Raw genomic sequence first — 17123 nt, 5'->3', positions numbered from 1 at the left:
GGAGCTGGTCTTGGCAGGAGGGACCAGGAGAAGCCACTGAGAAAGGCCCCTTACAGAAGGAGGGGGTCTGAACTGAATCTGGAATGAGGCACGGGAAGCCAGGATGGGGAGATGGGAGGGTGAGCCTTCCAGCTACAGAAGGCGGCCACCAAAAAGGCACATAGAGGGAGCATCTGCTGGGGAGGAGCGCCAAGGAGGCCAGTGCCACTGAACCACAGAGTACACGGCAGGGGAAGAAGGTGGCTGTGAGACTGGAAAGGCAGGGTAGCAGGCCTGTTTGCCGAGATGGTTTAACCGGGGTATGGTCACTGCCTATCCTACGGTTTCCTGGAGCCACAGGTAGACACCAAAGCTGAATGAACGGCCCTGAAAAGGGCTCGGCAGCCCTCATGCCACAGGTGCCGGTCCTCCCTGAGTCCCCGAGAGGCATCTGCCCCAAGCATGGGAAGACTTCCCTGCTGGATGAGCAGAGAGCAATTTGTCCAATCGCTGTGGGAGTGGTGAAGCAGAAGCTGTGGAGCACCTAGAGCTTGGTTAGGCCTTGAAGACACCCAGGGCATCCACCGGGTCATCGCAGGTCATCCTGACTGTCATCCTGCCACTGGACCTTGATGAATAGGGGCAGAGCGAGGCTGAGGACTTCCTGCAGCTCTGCTGCACTCGAATCCAATGCACGAGCAGGTCAAGACATCACCCCGTGATGTCACTGGTCCCCTTCAGAGACAAAGGTGAATAAGAAGACCGGAAAGAGGGTGTGTGTGCAAATTACGGAAGGCTTTGAGAGGCAAAGAGGATTTTGTGTTTGATGTTGGAGGTAACCGGCAGCATCGGGGTTACCAGGGGGAGGGGCGACGCGGTCAGAGCTGTGCCAACTTTTGCTCTTAGCTAGCATTTATACGGGCAGGTGCGCGGCCCGGTGGATAGAGCCTGGAGTCAGGAGGACTCATTTTCCTGAGTTCAAATCTGGTCTGTTAACAGAATTTTAACTGTCATCCAGCCAGGATCAGTCTCTAATCTGTGACTAGCCGGAGCCACACAAGGCAGGCCAGAGCCAGGAGGGCCAGGAAACAAGTCGTGGTTTAATGAATTACTTTCAGAGTGGGGAATGCGGTCCAGCTCCACATGCTGGAGGAAAGGCACAGCTTATATACATATTGCAGAGTGGGAAAGCGGGGGAAGTGGATTACATACAATCATTTCCGGGGCCTGAGTGGTTTCCCATGACAAGCCCACACATCCGCAATCCCGGTGTTCTGGAGTTCTGTGAGGGGAACAGGTTCTGTGATCTTTGACTCGCTTCACCTAAGGTTCAAAGTGAATGTGAGAGTGTCGTTAAAGGTTTGATTGCTCATTTCAAGCTGCATGGTAAGTCTGACTCCCGAGTCAGAAAAGGCAGCTCTGAAGTGAGGAGCAGGCAGACTTCAGAAAAACCTGGGAAGACTTGGATGGTCTGATGCTGAGTGCAGTGAGCAGAACCAGGAGAACGTTGTACACAGTAACAGCCACGTTGTGCGATGACTGACTTTGATAGACTTAGCCCCTTCTCAGCAATGCAACGATCTAAGACAGCTCCAAAGGACTCACGATGGAAAATGCTATCCACATGCAGAGAAAGAACCATGGAGTCTGAATGCAGATCGAAGCAGACTATTTGCTCTTTTTTCCCCCTTCTGTTTTGTTTCCTCTTTCTGGTGGTTCCTCCTATTGGTCCTAATTCTTCTTTACAACACGACTAATTTGAAAATATGTTTAATAGGAATGTATATGTAGAGCCTGTATCAGATTGCACCCATCTTGGGGAGTGAGGTGAGCAGGGAAGGGGAGAAAGATCTAAAACTCAAAAGTTTATGGAAGTGATTGTTGATAAATCAAAATAAATTAATAAAAATTGAAAAAAAAAGAAAAGGCAGCTCTAAGAAATCTAAATTATTAGTATATTCATTATACATACATCAATTGATATGAAAATCATAATCCCCTTCACAGGCCTCAGATACTTACTAGCTGTGTGACCCTGGGCAAGTCACTTAATCACTCTCTGCCTCAGTTTCCTCATCTATAAAGTGCGATGGAGAAGGAAATGGCAAATCATTCTAGTATCTTTGCCAAGAAAACCCCAGATGAGCTTGAAGAGTCTGAGAGGACCAAACTACAATAGCATTCCGTATGGTGCCTTAAGGGTTGTGAAGTGCTTTACCAATATCATCTCATCTTATCTGCACAACAACCCTGAAGGTAAATGCTATTATTGGGCACTGAGAGCTTGAGGCTTATCCAGGGTCACAGAGCCAAGAAGACTCTGATGCTCAATTTGAACTCAGGATTTCCTGACTCCCTGCCCAAGGCTCTACCTCCTGAGCCACCGAATGGCCTCCAGATCAGTTTGGCAACTGAGTGGAGGGGGGAGGATGCTGAGGTTGAGAGGGCAGCCTGAAGGCTATTTCCATTGTCCAGGTGAGAGGCGATGGGGGGAAGGGGAAGCCTTCAAGAAGCTGAGGACCATTTGTCAGCCCAGGTGGGGGCCGGACTTCACGGGCCATCCATGCCCCTTCCACCCATGTATCAATTTATGGTTTTCTTATTATGAATCAGTTCCTTAAATCCCCTGGAAATGAGACTTCTATGAGAAAAACTTGCTGCAAAGATTCCCCCTCCCCCTCAGTTACCTGCTTCCCTTTTAATTGCATCTGCATTGGTATTGTTTGTGCAAAACCTTTCCAATTTTATCAATCAAAATGATCCATTTTATCTTTTGTGATCCCCTCTCATCCTTGCTTGGTTGTAAACTCTTCCCCTAGCCACAGATGGGAAAGGAAACCTCTTCTTTACTGCCCTAATCTGTCGATAATGTAACCTTTTACAACCACATCATGTATTCATTTGGAACTAAACGTGATATCTGGTGTGAAGTGTTGGTCTGAACCTAATATCTGCCACAGGGCTCTCCAGTCTTCCCAGCAGTTTCTGTCAAATAGGGAGTCCTTTCCCTGGGAGCCAGAGTCAACTACCAGTTCATTTACTTCTCCGCACGTTGTACACCAAATCTCTCCCATCCTCGGGCCTCTGGATTTTTTAACTAGGACTGAATGGTTTTGATGCTTCCTGCTTTCCACTTGGCCTTCACCATCATCTCCAGAAACTCAACCTCCTGAAAAGTGATGTCAACACCGCCACCACCAAAAGAACCTCTCTCCCTGAGCAGACAGGGTGGAGGGTGGACATCCTTCTTGGACAGGAGTCCAAGCCCAGCTGTTCAGGGCTCCCCTTCTCTCCTTTCTAGCTCCTTATTTATGTGGTCTCTCCGATCAGACTGCTAGCTCTCTGAGGGCAGGGACTGGCTTTTGCCTTTCTTTGTATCTCTAGCACTTAGCAAAATGCTTAGCATATAGAAGGCACTTATAAATGTTTATTAACTGACTGATCAGGTGCCCCCTTCCTTCTAGTTTTTAATTTTTTTTGTTATTTCCCTTGAGATTCTTGACCTCTCATTCATCCAGAAGAATTTTATTATCATTTATTTTCTACCTTTATAAAGTAAGTCTTAGGTAGTTTGGTAAGGTACTGAATAAGTAAATTAGTTTAGATAGCACTGTCATTTTTATTATATTGGCTCAGCCTATACATGAGTAGTTAATACTTGGGAAGAGCTGTATAAGTCAAACAGGCATTTATATTTGATTCTGGAGCTACTGATGGTCACTGGACAGGGAGTTTCACAGTCAGCATTAACCTTGGGATAATTACTTTGACAACTGTGTGTAGGGTGGACTGGGGAGAGACCTGAGTGAGAAGCTATTGCAATAATCTAGACAGAGGTGATGAGGTCTTGAACTAAGTGGGTGGCTCTGTGAATGGAAAGGACATGGATGAAGGAATTGTTGAGGGAAAGAATGGATTAGAACTGGAAACTGACTAGGCATATGGGATGAGGGAGTGAGGAATTAAAGATGATTCCAAGGGTGCAAACCTGGGTGATTGAAAGAATGATGTCACCTTCAACAGAAACAGGAAAGTTCAGAAGAAAGAAAATGAGCTGGCTTTGGGAATGCTGTTTTAGCTGCCCTGGAGAGCATCTAGTTATAAACGTCCAAAAGGCAATTAGCGATGCAAGACTGGCGCCCAGGAGACAGAGACCAGGGCCAGAGAAATAGAGCAGGGGTCATCTGCATAGAGATAATGGAACCCATGGCAGCAAAACCCTTATACCTTTCTGAAGAAAGAAGGAAGGAAGGAAGGAAAGGGAAGCAGGAAATAAGGAATGAGGGAGGAAAGAAAGCAAGAAGGAAGGAAAGGGAGGAAGGAAAGAAGGAAAGGGAAAAAGGAAATAAGGGAGTAAAGAAAGAAGAAAGGAAGGGAGAAAAGAAGCATTTCTTAAGTGTCTACTATGTGTCTGGCACTATGGTAAAAGCTTTACAACTACCATCTCATTTGATCTCTTAACAACTGTGGGAGGTTGGTGGTATTCTTATCCTCCTTTTATAGTTGAGGAAAATGATGCAGCTAGGGGTGAGGCAACTTGCCCAAGGTCACACAGTGACTCAGGGTCTGATGCTGGATCTCACCATTCCCAGCGCTCTGTGCTGAGACACCAGCTGTCCCAGGTAGAGAGCGTGCGGGTTCACCTCTGACTTCCCCAAGACCCCTCCCACTGACGGATTGGGCAGCCTGTTTGCCAATTTTGCATTCCTTGATGCCTAGAAGTGCTGGAGACCCTCCAGAGAGATCCCCTGGCCATTGCTGCCCAGGGAGTTTCTTGCTAATGGGGTTTAAGTGCCTGGGATTCCTGCCCCCCTCCTCCCAACGTGCGTCTTTCAGGACAGAGGAGCCAAGAGTTGCACTCTCTCTGATGGGATCGAGGCACTGTGGGCACCGTGGGGCACAGGCCCAACTGCAGAGAAGCCACACACATTTCAAAACGTGATGGATTTATTAATGGTGATCCAGGAGCATTTCTCGGTTTTTAATCAAGCATGACAAACCTGCACCATGAAGTCAAAGCCAAAAGGAGACTGGCCCCACAACATCCTGAAACTCCATCTTGGTGAGTACAAAAGTTCCTCCAGGATGGCCATGATCACTGTGATCCCTTGGTGGGCATGGGGGCCCAAACCACAGACTGAGTCTGAGCCTGGGCCCATGCATCCCAGGCCTGATCCTGATGGAAGCCTCATTTCATGTAGACCTAGTGGCCCTGCATTTACATAGACAGAAAACAGACTCCAGGAGACAAGGGGTTCTCATGTCCAGGCTGTGGGGGTGTCTGGGGGGTCACAGCTTAGCTGTCGGATAGGAAGAGCTCCGTGTTTTCTGGACAAGAAGCTGAGGTAGGTCTTCTGGGACCTGTCTAGGCTCTCTATCCTTCATCGAGGCTCTAACACTCAGGAGATGCAAAATGAGCACCACTTGACCTGGCCGACACATTGGGCAACCCGGGCACAAGGTGTGGGAAGAAGCTGCCATGTTGTTTTTCAGTTCCCATGTGCAGAATCACTGCCACTGGATGTCAGAGCTGGGAGGGGTCTTGGAGATCACCTGGCCTAACCTTTCCTTTTCTAGCTGAGGAGACTGAGGCTTGGGGAGGAAGCCCCAGGTCCTACCTGCTAGGCCAGGACTCATCCCATGCCAACACACATCTTTTGTAGTGTACTCAGGCCCCGATGAGCTCACGTATCAAACAGCACTGACCACCAATGTGTCCTCATTTAGAAGGAGAATTCACTCTGTTGGCACAGAGCCTGGAGGACCTAGTGGTCCTGGCCTTCCCAGCGTCTGACAGGGCTACCTCAAAAGGCCTCGCAGGTGCACCTTCTAAACACACCTTCGGACTTCTCTCCATTCTCACACTTCATTATATGAGCGCACAGGTTTCTATTTTCTAACTCTGAATTTAAGAAATCTTCCCACCCCATGTGGCTGGTGCTGTATCTACTCATGGAACATTTTTTCCCCATTACCAAGAGAAATCAAGTCTTCCTCTCATTTCATTTTCGTTTCAGATTCCCAAGTGGGGGATGATTCTGTTGAGATTCATTAGCCCGACCCTCCTTTTCAATAAGCTCCCTCCCATTAGAATCGCCAAATGAAGATTTCCTTAGCTGCCTACCACCCGATCAAGCCTCCTGCCAACACACACCTACTCCTTGGCCCCTGCCCTGCGCTGTCTGTGCTAGATCTTGGCCAGGTCATCTTTTAGCCAGTCTGCAATCATGGTGGCCATTTCCTGGTTGGAAGACATGACGAAGGCGTGGTTGATACCTTTCTCACAGAGCTTAATGTCTCCACTGGGAAAATCCTTCTTAATATCTTCATAGAACTGGATTGGGCACCATAAGTCTGAAGTTCCGTAGTAAAAGGTCAGCTAAAAGAGCAAGAGGACAGTGTGGTGTTAGAAGCCATTCCCCTCCTCGTCTGAACACAAGCCCACGCAGCGGAGGCTCCCACACCTCAGGACAGGTTTCGGCTGGCTGCTTTGGGGGTTAATTTCAAGGGTGCCCCCAGACCAGGAAGCCCTCTACAGCCACCCCACAAGTGGCCAGTCAGCTTTTGTTTTGAGGATCCCCAGGAAGGGGAACTCACCCCTGCTCCCAAGGCAGCCCATCCCTCCCTTTACTTCAGTGCCCTTGGGACAAGCACTGAAGAGACCAGGAAAAATCCCAGAAAAAAACCACTGAGGGTGGTGCTGAAGGGACAGAGGCTGCTCTGGGAGGAACTTGCCAAGAGGCCACTTGGCACAGCCACATGCCGGGGAACAGTCCCCAGGCAGGGCAGCAAAGACTGATTCTGACCTCGAGGAGGGCTCATCATTCTCTCACCCCAGCACGGTGCCATCCAGCCTGACACAGATCCCTGTGCTCCCTCCAAAGCCGACTGTCCGTGGTGACGTCCATCCTACCTGCGCTGCCTCCCTGCCCCCACCCTAGCCTCCTCCCTGTTGCACTTGAGCCTCAACAATGAGCCCAGGGTCAAAGTTCTCCTGACCCCCTCCTACCCCCACCTTGGGGGTACTGATCCCCGAGGGTGGGGCATTATTCCAGTCAAAGTGTGGGGAGCTTGAGACTCATGGTTTTGGGGTTTTTTTTAAGGCAACTGGGGTTAAATGACTTGCCCAGGGTCACACAGCTAGTGTCAAGTGTTTGGTTGGAGTCTGGATTTGAACTCAGGTCTTCCTGACTTCAGGGCTGGTGCTCTATCCACTGTGCCACCTAGCTGCCCCTGAGACTCGTGTTTTTGCAGAGGGGCTGGGAGATAGCTGTGGAAGCAGAAATCTTTACCAAAAGGATATAGGTCGGGGCTCTCTTCTTTAGCCCCGGGAAGCTTCCAACAGAAAGCTCAGCCCCCTTGCCCTCTCAGGCTGTCAGGACACTACTGTGTGGTCAGGACACCAGAGGGGCAGCTTGTGGCCAGCAGGTCTGTCCTGGGCAGCGTATCAGAGCTTCTGGAGATGGGGGACTCACGACTTCTGAGAGAAAGCTTCTCTTCCTGTAAAGGCTCCGAGGTGTGTGCACAGCCAGCCTAGGATGAGCAGGCTCCGGCGGCCAGTGTGAACAGGCTGGCCTTTGGAACACACTTTCAGAAGGGCCCCAGCCCTTGAGGTGGCCGTGATGTGGCACCAGGACACGATGGCCGTCAGTTAAAACAGATATTCTGGCACTTCTGGCAATAACATCAGACTAAAACCACAAGGTCTACCCTGTCCCTTGCCTCTCGGCTCCTCCAGCCCAGGGTAGATGGTGAGAAAAAACCAGTCTCTGAGCTAGGGGTGTGCCAGGAGGAGGCCTCGGGAGGAGATGGAGCCTGGCTGTCGACACACAACGAAGCCTGAACAGTTTCTCTTCTTTTCTTTCTTTCTTTTTAAAAACCTTTTTATTTAAAGTTTTGAGTTCCAAATCTTCTCCCACCCGCCTCCCTCCTTGAGCGGTAAGCAGTCAGATAGAGGTCATACATGCTGGACAGTTTCTTAAATATGAAACCAGGAAAGGCATCCAATCCCTATTGTCTCCATGGTGGGGAACATTCCAGCTCATGTTATGGTTCAGAGACCAAAGAAGCTGTTAGAGAAATCTAGAGCCCCAGGATGGCAAAGGCGGCCAGATTCTGAGCTGGTGGAGGCTCAGCTGAGGAACTGGGGACACTGAGGCTGGAGAACCCAAACACAGCGTCTTGTCTTTGATTCTAGAGGCCCTAGGGAGTCACTGGAGGTTACTGAGTTGGGGGGGGGGCGACACAGGTCAATCCTATGTTTCAGGAAAATCACTTTGGTGGCTGAATGGAGGACGGATTGTCGTGACAGAGACCTGGGACAGGTAGACCCTCCCGCAGGTTAAGTGAGAGTCGGGAATCAAATGTAAAGTCCTTTCTTCGTCACTCAGAGCCCCTTCCGACCTTTCCAGTCTTCTTACACCTTTTCTGCCTCCACGGACTCTGCAGTCCAGAGACATTGGCCTCCGGGTTGGGGGGCGGTTCCCTTGAACAAGAGCTGCCATCTCCAAGTTGGCTATTTTCTTTCTTTTTTTAAATTAATTTATTTTGATTTATCAACAATCACCTCCACGTGCTTTTGAGTTTAAAATTTTTCTCCCCCTACCTCCCCACCACTCTTCCCAAGAAGTCACACAATCTGATACAGGCTATACGTTTACATTCCTATTAACCATATTTTCATATTAGCAGAGAATGGAAGACGATGAAGAAGGAGCGGAGGACTTCTGACTTTTAGTTAACAAAGGAGAGGGATGGTAAAGGAGCAGGGGCATCCTGGGGCTGTGGTGGGAGCACAGCAGGGCTGAGGCAGCCCCCTCAGGGAGGCTACCAAGAGAAGGCAGAGGGGGGTGGTGTACAGCTGGGGTCAGAGACCCTCCACACCACTGCATGGGGCTCAGGGCAGCATCTGGTGAAAGGAGCTGGACTCGAACTTCCCAGGAGCCTCGGCCTTAGGGAACAGTGACATCAGCAGCTGGCACCATCGCTGGCATTTGGAGGGTGCGGTGGGCAGTGCCACGGGCCCTTGTTTTGCAAAGCAACCTCGTGAAGGGGGAATTTCAGAGTGTAGCAGGGCGGCTGACTGACTTGCCTGGATGTGTCAGAAGCATGGCTCGGGCCCAGGTGCTCTGGAAGCTTCCAGTCAAACAGCCTCCTGCATCCCTGCCCAAGGAGACCTCTCTCCATGGACATGCAGGAGGGAAAGTTTGCCACTGGACACAAGAAGACCCACAGACTGAGCTTACTTTGGGATAAAGGGCTTCCCTGGGTGGCACCCAGCCGGACAGACAGAAGGGGCAGCTGGCTGTGGGAGGAACCCATGCTCTGATGTCCAGAGCAAGCAGAGGCTCCTTTTTGGGCCACCCCAAGGAGCAGCTTGGTGGTGTAGCGGATAGTGCAGTGGGAGACACGAATTCAGACACTGACTGGCTGAGCAACTCTGGGCCAGTGACTTCATCTCCACATGCCTCAGTTTCCTCATCTGTAAAAAGGGGACAATAACAGTTCCTCCCTACCTCCCAGGGTTGCTGTGAAGATCAAATGAGATCTTATCTGTAAAGTGTTTAGCACGGTGACTAACACACAGTAGGTGCGTAATAGCTATTTCCTGACTGACTGAGACAGGCCTCTCCCCTTTGGACCAGCCCGAGTTATTAGGAAATTTTCTCTGACATCCAGTCTCAATCTGCCTCTCTCCACCTTTCAATCATGGCTCCTCAACTGGCCCTCTGGGGCAGAGCAGAACCATCTGGGCCCCTCTGCTACATGACAATCAATAGATTAATCAGCAAACATTTATTGTGAGTGCCTACTGCGTGCCAGGCACCGTGAGGAATGCTGGGGATTGGGGAAAAAAAAAGGTGTAGACACTTGTGCCTTCAGAGAAGGCATATTTTAATGGAGAAGACAGCCAGAAAACATTCGGGCACAGACAGGACACGTACAGGACATGCAGGGTGACCACACACCAAGACAATTATTATGTTTCCTTTCCCACCGGCCTTCTCTCCCCCAGGTAAACACCAGGTCCACCAAGCTGCCTCAACAGATGCTGCTCCTTCCCATCCTGGTCCCCCTCTGCTGGACACTCTCCAGCTCATCTCCGTCCTCCTAAAGGGGGCTGCCACCTGAACCCAGCCCTCCCCACGCGATGTGCCCAGGGCAGGGGGCAGCGCCTGTCACCTCCCCCAGGCAGCCCGCCACCTTTCTTCTCGGGATCCACCACACGAATGTGCCAGTTTGTTCAGCCATTCCCCAGTCAAGAAGCCCAGGTTTTGGTGTCTAGCTTCTTTTTTTTTTTTTATCACAGATCATTCTGCTCTGAGCATTTTTATCCCTTTGGCTCGTATCTGGCTGCCCGTGACCTCTGCTGAGGTATAGTAGGGGGACTGCCGGGTAAGATGTGTGCATGGTTTGGGAGCGTTTCAAATTCTTTCCCAGAATGATTCTTACCTTGTTGGTGCATCAAGTGATCAGCATGGTGAGCCCAGAAATGACGAGATGCTCGCCAGACGGTTCCGGCAGAGGCGTCATGTCTCTGCCCAGGCCTCTGCTCTAACCACGAGACTGCTTCTGCTCCGGCCCCCCCTGATGCTCACCCAAATGATCTTCACTCCGCTTCCCCTCGTGGTCCCAGGGACAAAAAAGACAACCAACCAAAAAAATCCCTGAAGGTTCCTTGACGTCACCCCTCCTGCTCTGCCCCTCGGAGGTCCATGGGAAGACTTCAGGGAGCCCAGTGAGTCTGAGAAGGGGGCCATGACTTCTGCTTGCACCGTGTGACCCCAATCCTCCTCCTCCCCTGACGCTCCATCCTGGTGGACGCAGCCCACTCCTCCAGGGCCACACGCCAGTCACAGGTCCCACAGCACCAAGCTTCAGTGGTACAGATGAGGTTGGATCCACCTTCTGGAAGCCTGCTACCCATCCTCTGCCCATTGGTACTGTAGACGCTCCAAGGTCATGGGTTTATGCTGCTGCCTCCTTTCTGGGAATTTCTCCTGTGAATGTCCAGGCATCTTTTCTTCCTAAAATGCGGCTGCCCTTTGTGGGTATTAAGTTTGGTGGCTGTCTGCACCCAGTTTTCTCCCTTTGCTGGCCAGCAGCCTGATGCACTCACCATTTTTAGGCTCTATCCCAGACTAAACGCCCATCTGGCTTTCAGACATATTTCAAGATGGCTCCGCAGCTTCCTTTTAAAGCCCTTCGTTCAACAGGTACTAATGATGAAAACACCACCTTCGCCCCGAGGGCTTCATAATCACCCCTGGCTCACAATCTTTAGCACTGATTTCTAGGTTTCTGGTGTCAACATTACTTATGCTTCCTAAGATCATGGTCCACAGTGTACTAAGGCAGGGGGCCAACTGTGCAGGCCACATGCCAGGCTCCTGGCAGGGGCATCCGATCAGCAGACCCAGAATACAAAGCAGCTGAAGTCAACTCTGTAGTGCTAGTAAGCAATGGCACCCTGTGATAGAGCCCTGGGCACTCTGAGCAGGCCACAAGAGCTCTAGGCAAAGAAGAGTTGGTGGGCATCCAGGCTGCAATGATGGCCCGGAGGAATGACTCCGGACCCTCTCTGTTCTCAGGTTCCCACCTAGTCCTGACGTTCCATGTTCTCTATTCTAAGCTCCCTTCTAGCTCTGACATTCTCTGTTCTAAGGCTGCCCCCTCCCCCCATGTTCTGACATTCTATGTTCTCTGTACTAAGCTCCTTCCTAGCTCTCTTACCTTCTAAAATGGAACAAAATCTTAGGAAACGATGCTAGTGAGACCCCTCTTAAAAAGTGGCCCTCGGTAAGCACCAGGGAAGGGGAGGGTCAAGGACACGTGTTTCTTATTCGGCTATGCTGGGGAACACAGAGGAGGAAGACATCACGCTGGACATTCCTCTCGTGCCAGCTCCTGTTTCCCCACCCCCATAGCAGCCGGCCTGCAATTACCTTCTTTAAGTGTTTCTGGATGGTGTCGTTGTCTCTCTCCAAAATGGTCCTCATTTCTTGGCTTCCCAGATACATAGCATTTGCTGAAAGAAAACACAAAACAATCCAATTAGGCTTTCTGGAGCAGAAGGCTGCCTGGAGGGTGGCCCCGGGGTCATGGTGAGACCCCCCCCCCTCCATCCCTGAGGTGGGTGGGGAAGCAGGCTGTTAAGGACTCAAATAAAACCAGCAGCATTAGAAAGGAAACAGATTATAACCTAGGCTCAAGGACCTCGGGTCACTCGGAGAAGCTCTCTGCAGCAGCCTCCCAGACCCCAGCTGGGGAGATGCAGGTAAAAGGAAGAAAGGAGCTGGGAACACTCAGAAAACCTTCTCCATTATCCAGACCCTGAAGAGGAGGCAGCTGCCCAGACTCTGAGCCCCAGAGGCTGCTGAGGGAGAGATCATCCAGGAGGGGCCAAAGCAAGAAGGGAAGCAAACTTATTGTTGGGGACCATAGGACACTCAAGACAACTGAGGCAGGTGTTTGCCAATTTGATAGGAGCACTGGCGAGGCTGTCTGTCTTCCAAAAGGACATGTCTGAGTGATACATAGGATAAACCTAACTTCCCAAGAAGACCAGGAACATTCTGGTGTATGTGGGAGCCTCCTTTCATCTCTGACCTCTGGCTGTGCAATCTCTGGGTCAATGGCGAGGGGTATTTTGGCCCCCGGAAGACACTAAGTTAAAGTTCCTTTACAGAGTTCTGGGAGCAGAGCACAGTTCCACCACAGCCCCCTTCAGCTCCTCCAACACTACCACTGCTGCCAAGATGCTGCAGGTGAATGCAAACTTCAGATGTGTTTTTCCTGGTTGTTAAGAGTCTGCAATTCTTCTGAGAACATCGTGTTCATATCCTCTGATCACTTAGCCGCTGGAGAACAGCGAGAGAGATTTCAAAGAGTTCAGAGGAAGGAGAAGAGACTGTGGACTCACACTCTTCCAGTCAATTCAGCAGATGGAAAACACTCAAGTATGAACCTCTTCACTTCGTAAGATGGAAAAAGAGGAGGTGCCAAAGCGACTGACATGGATGGACAGGGAATCTACCAACAAAGGCAGATTTTAAAAGGAAGATGGTGGCAAGGCCAGCGAGCACGTCAGGAGGCAAAGGCTCCCTGGGAGTCCAGTGTCTTCTCTTTGACTTGCCAAATTGCATTAGATCTATTTTGTGTGAATGAATGAAAAAACACTTCTGTGTGCCTAACTGCTGAAGCGAATACATATGTGTACCTTGAGGGTACATGTGTACCTATGTACATGTTGTCTCCTCAACAAAAAGAGATCCAGTGGAATGCAAAATCGATTCGCTTCCTGTCATCCCCAGCACAGTGCTGTAGTAGGCACTTAATAAATGCTTGTTGAAGGATGAGCTGAGAGAATCCGGAAGACAGCCACCAGATGTGGGCAGAAGTTACAGAAGGGCCAGTCTAGGCTCCAGGTCAGGAGAAAGGGCTTCACATGAGAGCAGTCCAGCTCAGAAGGGCTGCTTTGGAAAGGAGCTGTGGCTGGATGGCCCCCGACGGGAGATGATCCAGTGAGCGGGGTGTAGCAGATCCTTTGCAAGGGTGCATGTTGGACCAGAGGCCATTGGAGTCTCCTCCAATTCTAAAATTCTGGGACTGTTGAGATTCTTCAGCTGGAAAATGAAATAAAAGGCCAGATTCTTGCTTGAGCAAGATGACTCTGGCAGCTCTTGGAGGATGGGCTGGAGTGAGGGGAGACTGGGGGCAAGGAGACCAAGAAAGGGCCCTTGCAATAGTCTGGGGAAAGAGCGGGGGTGGGGGGTGGCCCACACTGGGTGTGGCTGGTGAGAGGAGAGAACAGAAGAGGGAGAACTCTTCCAGAGCGTAGTCTCCTCCCTCCCCCAGCCTTCTAGATGCTCCAAGTGCACAGACGGCCTCTTCCCCTCGAGCACAGCCTGTTCCATGCTGCACGCCCTTCTCCTTCAGATTACACCCTATCTCAGGAGGGCTTCAGGCTGCCTCAGCACCAAGGATAATGTTCACAGTAGAGCAATCTTCACTCTTTATACTTAGAGAGGAAAAATAAATAACCTCAGAAGTGGAAAAAAATGCCCTTACACCTAGATGATGACACGAAGTGAGTAGTTTTGAGCTTCGGCCACCATGCTAGGGTAGATCTGAGCACAGCCCACGTTTCACAGTTAATAGTAAAGTGGACACTCTGCACTGCCCATTCCAGCTTCACAAACTATGGAACTGCACTCCTACTGTTTCTCCAAGGCCTTATTCCAAGTAGCTGAATGATACCAAATTGGGAAAGCCTTCCCATTTTCTCTTGCCATCAACTTCTTTCTAGTAGTTGAAGTTTTCACGATGTGTGAGTCTAAGCACTGGACGCCTCTGTCACGTGGAAGGGAAAAGGAGTATGCAGGATGGACAGTCATCGGGCCACTTTCATTTGTTTCACGGGTAGCCAGCGTTCTGGTGACAATCTCCAGAGAACCAGAATCGTGGGTCCTCCACAATGGCGGGCAATGGGAGAGACTGGTGATGAGTATCCCTCAGCTGCCACACATCCACAATGACTCGTCTACAAGGAATGACCCAAAATAGATCAATTGCCAAAGTGATGTTTCGGTCTCAAAGCAAAAGGGATGACAGATGAAGGATGCTGCTCATGCTGCCTTGGCAGCCACATGTTGGAGGAAGAGCTGGAAGAAGGCCTTTGGTAGGCGAAGCTGCAGGGGGATGCAGTTCCACAAGTGACGTGATCAGGAGGGACTGTCTCCACCTTGAGATTCCTGACCTAGGTAGCTGACGCCACGGTGCACAGAGCACTGGGCCTGGAGTCAGGAAGACCTGAGTTCAAGCCAGGCCCCAGACATTTACTAGCTGTGGGACCCTGGGCAAGTCACTGAACTTGTGACTGCCTCAGTTTTGTCTGGTAGTAACACCTACTTGCCAGAGTCCTATTATTTGTGAAGATCCAATAAGATGTTTTATAAAGTGCTTAATACAGTGACTGCGCTACGAACAGCAGGCGCTTCCCTTCTGTGCCCTCCCCTGCACATGAAGACTGAAGAAGCTCAAGGAGAACTCTGGCCACCATCACTAAGACCTGCTCCAGCTTCAGGCTATGGTCAGTATTCAAGAGGACAGTCCCATTTTCCTAGGAAGAATGTTCACCAAGGGATTCAGTATTTTAAAAACAATTCCCACGTGATGGAATCTTGTAGGTTCAATCAACTAAAAAGCATTTACAAAGCACTTACTATGCACCAGGTGCTGGTGATATACAAAAACAATGAAATGACCTCCAGTCTCACTGGGGGAGACAACACATACAAGCAATATGCAGAATAAATATTTAGAAAATAGATTCGAAATAAACGAAAGCCTCCCAATTAAGGAGGCAGGACACTAGCAATCAGAAGGATCAGGAGGGGCTTTCCTTTAGAAGGCAGCTTGCGACTTCTTGTTGCCACAAAGACTTGGAAACTAAAGGGGAGGTATCCATTGATAATTAATGGAATATTACTGTACCCTAAGGAATGATGAAAGGGACTGATTGAGAAAAGCCCTGTGAGGGTTCACATCAACTGATGCAGGATGAAGTCAGCAGAACCAGAAGAGTTTACAAAATGCCCACAACACTGTGAAGGGCACAACCACCACCCCAACTGTGACTGACTTCAGAACTCTGAGTAGCACTCCCCAAGCCTGAGGAGGAATCGTGGGAGCCACTTTACAAAGAGACAGAGGAGAAAGATCAGAGGGGCAGAAGGAGACCTACATTTCTGACACACAGCGTGTGGGTTTGGTTTTCATGTGGATGCTCATTTTCTACAATGGAGGACAAAAGGAAGAGAAGAAACAAGGGGCATCAATGAATTGCATTTAAACATACGCTAAAGGGACTATGAGAAAGTCCCAACCAGGATCTCCCAGGCATGCAGGGACGAGTAGGAGATGCCATGCTACATCTGTGGCATACCTTAAAGAACCAAGCTCCCTAAAGGAAGGGCTCATAGTTTCATACCCAGTCCTCTTTTTCTGTTCTTTGAACTGGGAAAGGTTTGCATTTGCCTATGTTTGTCAACTTCATGATCATAAATAGGAAAGGTTTTTTTAAAAGGTAGTTCTATCTAGCAGGAAGAGAAGGGTTCTATGAAGGGGCGAGGAAGCAGGCAGGCATTCTAGGCACAGAACTGGCCATTTGGACCTGTGAGTCATCTTCAGGGAGAGATTACTGAAACCCATGGGAGCAGATGAGGAAGGTGGGAGGAGACAGGGGGAGGGAGGGGGAGAGAGAGAGAGAGAGCCCAGAATGGAGCCTTGGAGACCAGTCACAGTTAATGAATGTGACATGGACGAGTCAGCAAATGAGTCCTAGAAGTAAAAGGAAACCCTGGAGAACAGTCAGTCAGTAAGCACTTACCAAGCCCCCAGGGGAGGATGGTACTCAGAGAAGACAAGTGTCTCCGTGCGAGGGCTGCTTTCCACCTTTGGTGTCCAACCAATCACACACCTCTCACTTGGGGCTCCAAGGAGCTATAGCATGTGCAGCGGCCACACCTCAGTAAACTGTTTTGGCAGACGGGCTAAACTAGGTTGAGGGTAACCAAGGGGCCTCAAACCCATCACTGAGTTAGGGGGGTGTCTACCCCAAGCATATGAAGACTTTTCCTGGTAGAATGGGAAGATGAGAACAATTTGTTCCAACGGCTATGCAGGCAGCTAGAGCTGGCTCTGTGGAGCACTTAGAGAGTGGTCAGACATTGAAGACACCAAGGTCACCTGCTGCATCTTGAGCCATCATGAGTCGTCTTGATTCTGTTCTGACACTGGACCATGATGACTCGGGAGAAGAGAGTGAGGCCGATGACTTTTGCCTCACTTAAATCCAGTTTACACACGAATCAAAGGACACCACCCATACCATTTTACCTGCCTCAAAGTCCTGTGGTGACAGGCAAGTGACAAAGCAGCAGGTGCAGATACACTGGGAGCTGTAGTTACAACCCTGCACATGGGCCACCCAGGCCACAGGATCGTCTTCTCACTCAAAGCAGCAGTGGGATTTGGCAGGCATCCTTTTAAGGATTGCACTGCTCACTTCCTGGTGTGAAGAAGGGGCTAGAAAAGGTGCCCTAAAAACTGTCTGCTTTACTTAACCCTGGCTCATTTACTGC

General features: G+C 50.1%; 1 protein-coding gene across 4 annotated transcripts in view; it reads right to left on the bottom strand.

Annotated features, from left to right (window-relative positions):
• Nucleotides 1–4908: 4908 nt before the first annotated feature.
• Nucleotides 4909–17123, bottom strand: part of LDAH (lipid droplet associated hydrolase) — a 75709-nt gene continuing 63494 nt past the window's right edge. For all 4 annotated transcript variants that reach the window (XM_020967438.1, XM_020967441.2, XM_020967440.2 and 1 more), the window contains exons 6-7: nucleotides 11925–12007; nucleotides 4909–6358 (exon numbers count right to left, since the gene is read on the bottom strand). In XM_020967438.1, the coding sequence (XP_020823097.1) occupies nucleotides 6167–6358; nucleotides 11925–12007 (275 nt within the window). In that variant the 3' untranslated portion in view covers nucleotides 4909–6166. The remainder of the gene's footprint in view (nucleotides 6359–11924; nucleotides 12008–17123) is intronic.

This window comes from Phascolarctos cinereus, unplaced genomic scaffold, assembly GCF_003287225.1.
Source record: "Phascolarctos cinereus isolate Bilbo 61053 unplaced genomic scaffold, phaCin_HiC Scaffold_2;HRSCAF=192, whole genome shotgun sequence".
Lineage (NCBI taxonomy): Eukaryota > Metazoa > Chordata > Mammalia > Diprotodontia > Phascolarctidae > Phascolarctos > Phascolarctos cinereus.
Note: the sequence above shows the minus strand (reverse complement) of the source record. Positions and strands in the feature narration are given on the sequence as shown.